We start from the raw sequence: 12,577 nt of genomic DNA on the forward strand, positions 1-12,577 counted from the left end.
TGAGATGTATAATATAAGCACCGTGCACAAACACATTTCCACTTTAGTCATTTAGCAGATGCTGTTTTCCATAAATTAGTCAGTTGATTCAACTAAGGTAGGTAGTAAGACATCCAAACACCCAATACATTTTTGGTCTTTTTATTCAACTCATTGTCTATTAATCTTTCAAGTAAAACAATGTGGAATTACAAGGGAACAGAGGAATGTAACAAATGAAAGACATCAAGATAACAAAATAAGACCATTACCATATTCCACCCACCCATTCACTCAAAACAGCACCCTGCCCAAAAATTGTTTTTCCAAATGCAAGTCCTCAAAGTAAATTGACAATATATAGAGCCACCTGGAACTGTACCAGTGTTTTATTCACATGTTTTGTCCAAGTACTTACATGAAAGAGGTGCAATGAAGAAATGACAATAGTAAAAAATGATATAGAATTTGATAGCACTGATGCATAGGGTGCTTTACTTGTGATTTACAGAAGGTGGATTTTTTAAATATTTGTTTTGTACTAATGACGACACCCCAACGTCAGGTACTTGACAAGGCAAACTGGGATCTCCGTCCACCTGCTCGGCCTAATAGGCACTCATTTTATTCACAAGGATTCAATCCCCTTTTAGATCAACTTCATGACGTTGACCATAATGTCTGACTGACTTTGGAAAGGTGAGGAGAATTAAATCAAAGTTCTGCTCCTGTTTCTGCATTGCCAGTAAGCAAAATAAGTACTATCTTCAAGATGCAGAAGCTCAAGAAAGACATACATATTTAGAGCTTGAAAGATGCATTGTGTGAGGTACCAGGAACATAGTAGTATTTTGATTGAAATTAATGTAATAAAAATACTACACAACGATGCACTCAAATTATGCTGAGGACAACATGTCTGATGTGCAAATAAAAAAATGCAGGCTGGATTTAAAAAGGTGGGCAGAAAATCACAAGATAGGGAGGCCCAAGCAAAGACCAACTCCAGCATAGTGCAGCAAAGATCACATTTACAGATCTGCTCTCTTCCCATTTCCCTGGAAGAAACCATAAAATATCCATCACTTATCAGCTGACTGGAAACAGAACAGTTGACAATATGTCCAGAACCCAACTGTCTAAAACCTTCATCTTACGATACAACTGTCACTCACAAGCTTATTTTGAATCAATAACCCTGGCAGCGAATAAACTCTGTACATAGGGCACAATTTAAACCTCTCTCAGACACATACATCTCTTAGTATTCCAGTCTTTTTAAATGTTTTACAGTACATAGTGTGAACTAACAATTTACTCACTCGCAACAAAGTCCCCACAGTCAAGTCACTGTCTGCATGAAGTGACACCTTCAGGACTAGCAACACCTCACCTCTGGAATGGCACTACCATGGTGCCACCTTTCTCTTTGCACACAGTCTGGCATCCCTGAGCCTTTCCCCCAGTTGATGATGGCTGAACTGGAGAGGAGACCAGCTTTAATGTGGGTTGGGGGGGAGAGGGGCCCAAGAGGGAGAGAGGTCACTGACCTGCACAACACTCATTGTTCTGCTCTGGTCTGTCAGTGTAGACAAAGCAGCAACTTTAGAGGTCATTTCTCCTCTGTTACAACCTACCCCTCTATTTTTCCCAGTCAGAATCCCTCACTCCTCATCTCTAGTCCTCCCATCATGTCTTGTTGTGTTGGGCGGAGGAGGAGCGGGTGTTAGCGGCTGGTGTGCGGGCCTGAGCCGCTGCCATAGCCGCCACGCTGCGCAGCACCCTGTCCGGGGTGCCCTCTCCCGAGCCGGCGTTCCCTTCCTGGGAAAGCCTCTCCCGCTTCTGGGCGTGCCTCTCCTTTCTTTCCTTCCGGGTCTCCCTCCCACGGCCCTCTCCTTCCTTCCTGTGGCTGCGCCTCCTGCCCCTCTCGGTGCTGCGTTCACGTTCACTGCCGGAGGAGGGTGCTCGTGAGTGGTTGCGCCTGGGCCCGGTGCTCTGGGAGCTGAGGCTACTGCTGCTGCTCTGGCTCCTGCCTCCACCACCATCGCTACTCATGCTGCTGCATGCACTGTGGCCCCTGGACGAGCGCGTCTCCCGCTCACCCTCCTCCTTTCCCTCGGAGGGCTTCTTCTTTTCCTTCTCCTCCTTTTTGCTCCCCCTCTTGCTGTTCGTCTCCAAGGCCGGGATGAGGGGACCAGGACACTGGCGGGTGGAGCGTGCAGCGGTGCGGCTTGACTGGGTTGGGATTGTCTTGCTGCTTCCTACTTTGTTGTTGCAGTTGGTTGGCGGAGTGGCTGGTGCACTTTTAGATTTGGACTTCTGGTTCTTGTCAGAGGAAGCAGGAGAAGTGGCATTCTGCCCACTGGTCTTAGCCGCAGGGTCTTTCCTGCTGCCAGGGGTGTCGATCCTGCCTCGCATGGCAAGGAGTTTGGCTGCAGCGTTCAGGGCTGAACACCTCTTCCCTAGGACCTCTGGCTGGCTAGAGGGCACACTGTTGGACTGGGGTTTTCTATCTGGGGTGGGCTGAGGAACAGAAGATTTCCGGGTGACTCTCACAGAGGATGTCTGGCTGCCAGACTCATCAGTACCGGTGTTGTTGGACACATTCCTGCCCACACGTTCAGAGCTCCTGGCGGGTCTTCCATCCCCCTCGGTCTCCTGTCGGCTCTGGGCTGAGCGGGTGAGGAGGCGCTCCTTCCTAGTTTCAGAGGTGTCAGAGTCTGAAGAGGAGGACCTGGACTGCTTTCTCTGAGTAGCATTGGTAAAATCTTTCTCTGCCTTTCCCTCCCCCTTCTCTGGGTCAGAGGAAACCTCCCCTCGCATCTTCTTGGCAGGTGCCCTCTTCTCTGCAGCCTTCTTGTGTTGGGCTGACCGTGTGGGAGTGGATGTGGAACACACAGAGGAAGGAGAGGAGGAGCGGACAGACTCTTGACTGCTCTGGCGACTGAGAGGCCTCTTCTTGCTGGTGGCTCTGTCGTCGCCGACGCTCTCCTCTACCTTCTGTTTATCAGTTTCTTCTGGCCGAGGAGCCACTGGGGCCTCTGGGACAGTGTCTTTGGCTTCAGAATTCTCCACTTTCCTCTTTTTCGGTTGAGAGTCACTAATCTCCTCTTCTCCATCCTCTTCTACCTCCATGTCTGTTATCTTCTCGGAGTCTCTGTTATGGGCAGTCTCCACTGGAGCAGGCTCCAAAGCCTGGTTCTCGGTGACAGCCACAGCAGTGGAGATGCTGGACGTAACAGGAATTTGGGCTCGGGGGGGTACTTGTGTTGAACTTGGCGTGGATATCTGGGTGTGGATTTTGGTGGTGATGGTGGTGGGTACTTGGGAAGGGGTGGGGTTTGGTGTTGTGGTAGTGGCTGCAGTAACAGTGGTGACAGTTCTGGTTGTGGTTGCTGTGGGGATGGTGTTGAGAATTGGAACAGAGGTTGTGGTGATCGTGGTAGGGACTGGTGTGTGGGTTGGTTTGACGGTTGTGGTAGGATCTGGTGTAGCAGTTGATGTGATGGTTGATGTGGGGGTGATTTTGGTAGAAGTTGTTATGGAGGTTGTGGCAGGAGCTGCTGTAACGGTGGTGACAATTCTGGTTGGGGCTGCTGTGGGGATAGTGTTGGGAATTGGAACAGAGGTTGTGTTGATCGTGGTAGGGACTGGTGTGTGAGTTAGTTTGACATTTGTGACCGTTGTGGTAGGGTCTGGTGTAGCAGTTGACGTGATGGTTGGCGTAGGGCCTGGTGTGGGGGTTGTGGTGGTGATTTTGGTAGAAGTTGGTATGGAGATTGTGGCAGGAGCTGCTGTGGTTGGGGCTGGTGTAACGGTGGTGACAATGCTGGGTGGGGTTGGTGTGGAAATTGTGGTTAGATTTGCGATTGAGGTTGTGGTGGGTTTACTAAGTGTTGGTAGATTAGTTGTGACAACTGTGGAAGAGACCGGAGTAAGGGTTGGTTTCACATGTGTGAATGTTGGTGTGGTAGAGGCTGATGTGGCAATTTGGGCTAGAGCTGGAGTAGGGATAGTGATTTGGGCAAGGGGAGGAGTGGAAATCTTGTTGGGGGTAGGGGTGAAGATTTGTGTGGCAGTTGTTGTGGAGATTGATGAAGAAGTGGAGACTGGCGGTGAAGTGGTGACTCTAGGTCTTGAAGTGAGGAATTGGGCCAGTGTTGAAGTGAGGACTGCGGTTGGAATTCGGATGGGACCAGAGGTTGACCTTGAGGCATGACCAAAGGTCATCCTCGATGTGGATACTGTGGGTGAGCTTGAGGCAGGAACAGAGGTTGAGTTTGAGGTGGAGACAGAGATTGGAATTGAGGTGGGAACTTGAGTTCGGCTTGGCGCAGGAATAGCAGTTATGGTAAGGACTTGAGCTGGGCTTGTCGCAAGGATAGCAGTTGGGGTTGTGGTAGGGAACTCAGTCTTAGTGTCTGCTTTTAATGTTGCGGTGGAGTCCTCAGCTTTGGTAGACGGAGAGGCTTGGCTGGTGCAGACAGCAGAGGTGGCCACAGTTTGAGGCTTAGAGGGGGCAGACTGGGCTAGTGGCTCTGTGTCTGCAGCAGCAGTGTCAGACAGGGAACTAGCTTGGCTGGTGGTGCTGGCAGTGGGGGCGTTTGAGTTCTTTCCTGCACCCACTGCATTTTTGCACCCAAAGTTTTTGCGGGGACGACCTCTCTTGCGTTTTGCGGAGAAGGGGGGGCTCCCCTCCTCACTTGGTAAGTTAGGGTGGGGAGGGGATAGATGCTCTGGCTGGGGTTCCACCACCCTGAGGGGAGTCTTGGGGGGTCGGCCCCTCTTTCGTTTCAACGGCGGGGTCGAGTTAGCAACATTAGTGCCCGAGGACGCGGTGCCTTCATTTCCTGGCTGAGTGTCCATTTTCCTGTGGTAGTTCCCTCCTCTCCCTCGGCCCAGACCCTGCTCTCCTAACTGGGCCGCCACGCGAGACTCACTCTCAAGCCGCCGCCGCACCGGCAGGTTCCTCAGCACCGGCATATCAGGGGAGTGGTGGGGTGGGGAGTAAGGAGGGTAGTTTCTGGGAGGATGGGTGTGTCTTAAAGGGTCCTCTGGGAGCTTGGTGATCTTTGAGGAGTATTTTGAGGCCGTCCCTTTCTCGCTCTCTTTGGGGGACTGGTTGGTTTTGTCAGGGGCCTGGGATGTAGCGTCTCCGCTTGGAACGTCTGAGCCTCGGCCCGACTCTGCGTGCTCCGTCTCCTCTGATGAGCCTCCTCCCGTTCCGCTGCCTCTCCTCCTCTTCCTGGGCTCCTTGTCCTCCACCACTGTCACCAGGCGACCAGGGAGCTTCCGCAGGACCTTGGCCGATGGGGAATGTTCCGGGAGGCCTAGCAGGACCTCCCCGTCGGCAGACTGGCGCTTGCGTGGCGACCGGGAGAGAGAGCACACCAAGGGGGGAGACAGGGACTTCTGGTCCCTGCTGTCATAACCCCTGGCCTGGGCAGAGTATGACTGGTGGTCCACCGGACACATGGAATCCGAGGAGACACACACTCCCTGCTCCCTCCTGGGTGACTCAGTGTCCGACTCCCCTGGTTGTGTCAGTGGTTTCCCAGCTGGAGGACTGGTGGCAGTGGAAGGCACTGAACTGGAGTGGGACTGGGTCCGGAGAAGTGGCGCTGCCGCCCCTGATATGAGACTGGAGTCTCGAGGAGAGGCCGTGGTTGTCACTGCAGGTTTGGCAGATTCCTGGAGCCTTGATGAGGTGGTGTGGACCCTTGGGTGCTCTGTGTGAGCCAGGGTGGTGGTGTCTTTGGTCCCCCCTCGTCCTCTCAGAGCAGAGCGGAGTTTTTCAGGCACTTCTCTGGGGATGGAAGTTGGGGTGTCGGGCTCTGGGGAGGCCGTGGTCCCTCGGAGCCTGCCGCTGGTCCTGGTGGAGGGGGCGCCTTTCTCTTTGTGTTTGCGTGGGCGGCGGCCCGACCCGGGAGTGGAGGGCTCCTCTACTGGCTGTGATGAGAAGTCCTCGTCGTCGTTGTCTGAGGAGCCTGCTTGCAGCTTCAGGCCCTCCTCCTTTGCCTGGTCCAGCCCCTTCCTGGCAGCCTCCACCTGCTCCTGTAAACACAGAGCAGAGAGATTGGCAGCCGCTAGTGATTTTTATTTTAACTCAGGTCTGTAATAGGGTGAACCAATTAAACATGGACACATGTCAAGCTCTCTTAAATGCACTGAGAAATAGCAATCTTACCTCGGCTTGCTTTAATTCCTCCTTGCACACATCCTCCAGTGAATCCTCTAGGAAGTTCATAGCATAGCGTTCTATAGGTGTTAGCTGAGACGTGGGGGGAAAAAGACAGGCGGTCAGATTTGCTCCACATCGTCAAATAACAGATGGGATAGGCCAAAAACAGAGATATTGAGCAACAATCACCTGCTCCACAAGAGCCGCTATCTCCTGCTCGGCCTTGGAGAGCTCTTCCTCTTCTGGGTCCCTCCCTTCACCAGCCTCGTCCAATGGGATGGCCTCGTTGAACTCTGCCAGTTCAGCTACCTGCTCTGCTTTGGCTTGGGAGGCGGCCACTATGTCCTCCTCATCCTCGGCACGACACAGGGCCTGTGGCAGAGAGAGAAAATGAGTTCATGGGAACAGTGCCACCTGGAGTAAGATTGATGTTTGCTGACTTAAATAACACAATCATTTGACCTCAAGTTTATTCATTGTATTTTCAAAGCTTGTTCGTATGAGTCCGTGCTGATCCAAACACTCAGGTGGTAGTCTCTGGGTCTCTTCCAGACTCCTGCTGCTGTATGTTGTGGTATAAACAGGCATCTATGGTCTGAGAGACACCTGCTCTGAACACACCAGTAAACCTCCTATACATCCTGTTATTGCCAGTGTGTTGGTTGTGACTGACCTGCTCCAGGATGGTGGTGCTCTGTTTGTTGACAGTCTCCTCTTCCTCAGGCTGGGGCACAGAGAGCTCCACAATCATTTCCTTCTTCTCCCCCTCCGTCACATCAAATAGTTCCCTGATGGTTTGCTGAGAGGAGAGAGAGGAACGTAGTTCGTTTTTGAACTGCCCTCAAGTCGGAGCAAATGGACGACGTCATAGACCAGTGTCAGTGGAGACGTACCTGTCTGAAGAAAGCAGTGGTGAAGTTGCCTCCTTCGATCGCCATGTCTCCCAGCATCCTCTTCTGGTTGGCCTTCTTCAGGATGTTCTCCTCCACCGTGCGCTCACTGATCAGCCTGGAAGGGGGTGGGGGGTGAGAATAGTCACACCAGACGTTCAACACATTGTCATACCTTCGGAGTCGAAGTACGCGGACAGCTCATGCTGTTTCTGGAGACTATCAGGGGAGGGTTTCAACTGGGCACCTGTAGATGTGGACGTCGCGGGTCTGTCCGATGCGGTGGCAGCGGTCCTGGGCCTGGGCGTCCATGGTGGGGTTCCAGTCACTGTCGTAGAACACCACCGTGTCAGCGCCCGTGAGGTTCACCCCCACGCCGCCGCTACGCGTGGACAGGATGAAGCAGAAGATGCGGCGGTCAGCGTTGAAGCGATCCATCAGGGACTGAGAGGGAGAGAAAGATGTATGATTGACACAGGAGAAAACAAATGTTTTTGGTTTTCAACCGACAGTCAGCATCCGTTAGCAGTTTCAGCACAGTGTTGAACTCTGGGTCAATTCCATTCAACTCAAGAAACCGAATAGCCGGAAAATTCCTTCGGGAATGGAATTGACTCCTACTGACAGTTGCTGAAGACCAACACAACAACAGAATCCCGTAGAGCTCAGGAGTCACAGCGCCACTCACCTGTCTCTGCTCGACACGGGTGCTGCCGTCCAGGCGAAGGTAGATGTGCCCATGGTAGCCAAGGAACTGCTCCAGCACGTCCAGCATGCGGGTCATCTGGGTGAAAATGAGCACGCGGTGTTGGCCCTCCTTCAGCCGTCGCAGCAGAGTGTGGAGCGTCTGCAGCTTACCTGCACACACACACCACAGTGTTATTGTCCAAAGGCTGTATTGAGTTAAAAGCACTTTTAGACAAGTCCCGTGACAATTGTGGGGGGTCATAGATCATAACAGAGAACACCATCGAGTTCCACAGTGGGATCACATTAGTTTGTAAACCAAACGGTTCGGTTGCGTCCAAATAAGTTGGCACATCAACGGCACCGACTTCAGACGAGTTCCCTTGCGCTTGAGACCACCCTAGTGCTCGTGAGAGTCTCCCCTTTCCATAGAGTGTTAATTTTATATTTTTTAGATTTACGCACTGGTGTGTCAATCGACTCTAGGGTGTTAAGTCCTATAGAACAAACAAGTGTGATGTCTGAGGAGTGGGGCCTCACCGCAGTCGTACTGGATCAGCCTCAGGTCAGGGAAGTGGGTCCTCATGTTGCACTGGATGCGGTGCAGACTTCGTGTGAGCGGGGCCACCTGGGAGGAGAGCAGCGAGGTGAACATGGCCTGCTTGTGGCTCAGAGATGGAGGGGGGTGGCAGCTGTGCATGGTGATGGTCGGAGCCTCCACCGGTGGGATCACAAACGTAAACCTGGAGGAGTAGGGGGGGAAAAAAAGTGTTTGAAAACTGGGCCTCCCAGTTAAGGGCGCTGTGCCATCAGAGTCTCTGGGTTCGCGCCCAGGCTCTGTCGTAACCGGCCGCGACCGGGAGGTCCGTGGGGCGGGCCGGGCGCAGTGCGCGCTAACCAAGGTTCCCAGGTGCACTGTGTTTCCTCCGACACATTGGTGCGGCTGGCTTCCGGGTTGGATGCGCGCTGTGTTAAGAAGCAGTGCGGCTTGGTTGGGTTGTGTATCGGAGGACGCATGACTTTCAACCTTCGTCTCTCCCGAGCCCGTACGGGAGTTGTAGCGATGAGACAAGATAGTAGCTACTACAACAATTGGATACCACGAAATTGGGGAGAAAAAGTGGGTCAAATTTATTTATAAAAAAAAACTTTTTTTTTTTAAGAAAGTGTTTGAAAACAGACACACCGGATTTAACTAATGAAGGCTTGGTGATTCGTTTTTAAAAAATTTTTAAACAGGTGTTAGTGAAATCTAGACTGTCTTGTGATTCCAGACAGTCGAAAGCAGCAGTCAGTTTGTTACCTTTCTATCACATCTTTGAGCAGCTGCAGCCTGTCCTCAGTGGTGTGGATGGCCTCCCTCAGGGCGCGGCTTTGGTCCCAGTAGTCCACGGTGCTGTGGGACTGGGCGAACAAGCAGGCGGTGTGGCCCGAGCGGCCCCACTGACCCAGGGCCCTGGGGGCCGGAGCAGGACAGGAGCCCGGGAGGAAGGTGAGGAAGTCCAGCACCTCATGGCCGTACACGGGCTTGGCGCTGCAGTGCAGGTCATTGATCCGGATGATTTGGGCCAGGCGGCTGTCTCGCTGCTTCTTGCGGCTGTCTGCCAGCCATGACTGACAGGGAGGAAAGGAACAGTTTGTCAGTTGACAAGACAGAAACAATTAAAGAGGAGCTCCAAAGGACTGAAAACAACCTTGTTCTTTTTTTTAACCTCCAGTTTTGGACTCAACGCGTCAATGTATGGCTCATACATGAATAATAAACCATCTGCAGTTCTCTCCCAGCGGCAAAAGGCACAGAATCATATTTTTACTTGGCATAATTTAGTGCATGAGAGACACGCTCGTTCATGTAGTGAGTGAGCGCACTGAAATGAGTGGGATTGCCTTGTTACATGCACTTAACATTAGTTATTTTGATCACAGCAAAAACACTTCAATCACATCCTTGCATCATTCTCTTTCAATAGGCTACATTTATCTGGAAACCAAGCAGAAAATGATGTGCGCTATTGATGGTAATGTAGCCAAACAAATACATTAGAAGACAATTGTAAAACTAATCAGAAACACCATGTGTCTCCTAAATGCTGCCACCTGTATATTTTGTTTGAATTTTGGAATATATTGCGGGAATCACAGGCACAAACACAACTCTCGAGAAATGTATACTGCAAATTTCACCTACTTCAAAAAATAAATAAAGTACCTTTCTGTTTTACAACCATCCATCCAAATCAAATAATTCCATGCCATCTGTCCTTATAAACATGCAGACAGGTATTCATTCCATGATATGTAACAATCCAACACTGCAGTTGATTTTCAGCAATCATAATTTATCACGTACGCAAATGCAATATATAAATTATTACACAACTTTCAAGGAGTAGGACATTTGATGCAAACATAAGTAAGCTAAAACTTTTCCAAAAGTATACAATTATATCCTCACAATTGCTTTCTTGCCATACTAGTCTGTACAACAAGGAATTAGCCACAACCAAACTTTGAGGGACATTGGGCGAGTTAGTTTTACATGGCCCAGTGCCAGCACCAGGCCATGCAAAACTAACTCGCCCAATGTTGATTGGCAGGTGGAATGATGTCCAATGAGGTTGCAAGGTTAAAGTGGGAGGCGGGATCAGATCGGCACAGCATTGTCAAAAAAATATACAAAAAAGTTATGAAGTCTCTTTAAAGGAACATGACAGGAGTCAGGTTAAGAATTATGCTGTGGACTGATGACTGACATAACTCAAGAAAGTACTACTGTGGGATATGCTAGAAAACATGACAACCTCATTACTACCTACATGGTGATTTAAACAAGTAGCAAGGGGGGGAAAAAAGATTAGTAAAAGAAAAAAGCGGATGTAGTGGAAGTACCATGTAGAAGGGGGAGCGAGGATGTGGGCGAGGTTGTGCCCGAGGTCGAGGGGGGACAAATCCACCAACATGGGACCCTGATTTAGGAACGGCTGATTTAGTGTCGCTGCTCTCCTCACGTGTTGACAAAGAATTCAGACGAGCTACAGAGGAGAAGTGACTTGTTCAATACAGGGATTGTAAATACAGAAACAGTTTTCAAATGACTTGCATTCATCAACTCACCTTTCTGTTCTGTGCTGGTTTCTGCTGGCCCCTTTACTACCTTCAGCACTGGGCAAGGGGGCTCAGGCTGACTGGGGGCTGGGGTAGGGTTCTGAAGGGGGGCAGGAGTAGGGGTTTGAGGAGGGGCTGGGATAGGGATTCGAGAAGGGGCTGGGGTAGGGTTCTGAAGGGGGGCAGGAGTAGGGGTTCGAGGAGGGGCTGGGATAGGGATTCGAGGAGGGGCAGGGATACGAGGAGGGGCTGGGGTAGAGGTTCTAATTGTGACCGACGTAGGGGTTCTAGGGGGGGCCAGGGTGTATTGAGCAGTGGCGGGTCCGGGGTGGCAATGTGCAAGGGGGGATCTCAGAGCAATGTTGGTATTGGCATGGTGGTGTATGGAGGGTGATGCCTGGGGGGCTATGCGTGGAGAAGGGGGCACTGCCAGGGTGGGTACACCTCCTCCTTCCTTACTTGACTGGCGTACCACGATCTTCACGATCCCAGAGCTGGTCACCATGGAGGAGGGCACTGGAGAGAAAAGACGAGTAAGAACATGACCATCCCATGAACCGCTTAAAAAACAAGTCCAGGGTAAAAGACGGCTAACCAGAGAAGATCAGATCAGTGACCGTAGTCTTGAAGGGGGACGCTGCTGTACCTTGAGAAGCGTTGAGAGGCAGCTGGATTTCCGAGGGTGCGGAAGAGGGGATGGCAGCATGGGTGTTGGCTGAACTGAACACTGCTACCTGGGCTGGCTGGCTGATGAGGTGGTGCTGCCCTCCGCTGGTCACCAGATGCATGAAGTTACCTGCGGAGCCCACTGTAAGAACCCATTTAGACACTCCTGTCAGCGCAGTATAGGATAGATACTGTACCACTAAATTTAATAGAACACCAAGATGGCTGCCTATATCAACACATTCTAGAGTTTTATGACATGGGCCATTCATATGATACTTTAGTTACTGTTAGGATCTGAGTGGACCTTGTACTGGGCGTGGAGGGCCCAGAGGGACCTGGTGGAGCTGGGTTCCAGACAGGGTGAGCTTGTTGCCCTGCAGCTGGAAGGTAACAGGCTTACTGCCCTGGCACGACGACACAGGACGCCCAGCCAACGAGGCCAGGTGGGCGATACTCACTACCTCCCCAGCTAAGATGGAGAAAGAGAGAGTCATTAAAGAAATGCTGACGAGGGTAATTTCACCAGTAGGAATAAATGTTTTTTTTAAAGGTAATCCAGTGCATTTTCAGTTTGTTCTTATGCACGGTTCACACACATTGGTTGCCCGATAGTGTTTTGAGAGAATGGCAGGTACTCACAGGGAAGTCGGGCCTGCATGTCTGGGCTGAGCAGAACCCGTTGGGTCATGACGTTGCTGGAAGTAGGGGTGGAATGGCTGGCGGGGTTGCAGGAGGTGGTGGGCGAGCGCACAGCCAAGACTGGCATTGGGGAGCCAGACCTCACGACAGTTCCCACCGCACAGGGGCCGCTGGGGTGCACAGGCGGGCGTGAAGGGGCAGTGGGTGCCACTGAATACACCGCTGAGGGTTCATGGAAACAAGGGAAGAGAAGACAGGATCACTTTAGATCTGGGTTGTGTAGAATACAATAGTTTGTCTGGCTGTGTAGAAGTTTCCACAAGAAACGTTGAACGGAATAAATGTTAAAATCGGGGAAAAAAACGGGGGGGAAAAAAACACTTGGATCGTGTTGATCTTTTCAATGTCAAATCAGCAACTATTCATG

The 12,577-nt window shown here is 51.3% G+C and overlaps 1 protein-coding gene across 2 annotated transcripts in view; it reads right to left on the minus strand.

The window, feature by feature from the left end:
• Positions 1-125: 125 nt before the first annotated feature.
• LOC110499140 (uncharacterized) overlaps positions 126-12,577 on the minus strand; it is a 28,767-nt gene continuing 16,315 nt past the window's right edge. Inside the window, exons 19-32 of one of the 2 annotated variants that reach the window (XM_036955938.2) lie at positions 12,151-12,372; positions 11,816-11,980; positions 11,489-11,638; positions 10,852-11,358; positions 10,627-10,769; positions 9,041-9,351; positions 8,278-8,480; positions 7,739-7,908; positions 7,298-7,494; positions 7,054-7,168; positions 6,834-6,959; positions 6,350-6,532; positions 6,167-6,250; positions 126-6,033 (exon numbers count right to left, since the gene is read on the minus strand). In XM_036955938.2, coding sequence (XP_036811833.2) covers positions 1,669-6,033; positions 6,167-6,250; positions 6,350-6,532; positions 6,834-6,959; positions 7,054-7,168; positions 7,298-7,494; positions 7,739-7,908; positions 8,278-8,480; positions 9,041-9,351; positions 10,627-10,769; positions 10,852-11,358; positions 11,489-11,638; positions 11,816-11,980; positions 12,151-12,372 — 6,941 coding nt within the window. In that variant the 3' untranslated portion in view covers positions 126-1,668. Of the gene's footprint in view, positions 6,034-6,166; positions 6,251-6,349; positions 6,533-6,833; positions 6,960-7,053; positions 7,169-7,297; positions 7,495-7,738; positions 7,909-8,277; positions 8,481-9,040; positions 9,352-10,626; positions 10,770-10,851; positions 11,359-11,488; positions 11,651-11,815; positions 11,981-12,150; positions 12,373-12,577 lie in introns of both variants that reach the window. The other variant, XM_036955937.2, reaches the window with a different exon arrangement.

This window comes from Oncorhynchus mykiss, chromosome 20 (assembly GCF_057628025.1).
Source record: "Oncorhynchus mykiss isolate SJ-2025 chromosome 20, ASM5762802v1, whole genome shotgun sequence".
In the NCBI taxonomy this organism is placed as follows: Eukaryota; Metazoa; Chordata; class Actinopteri; order Salmoniformes; family Salmonidae; genus Oncorhynchus; species Oncorhynchus mykiss.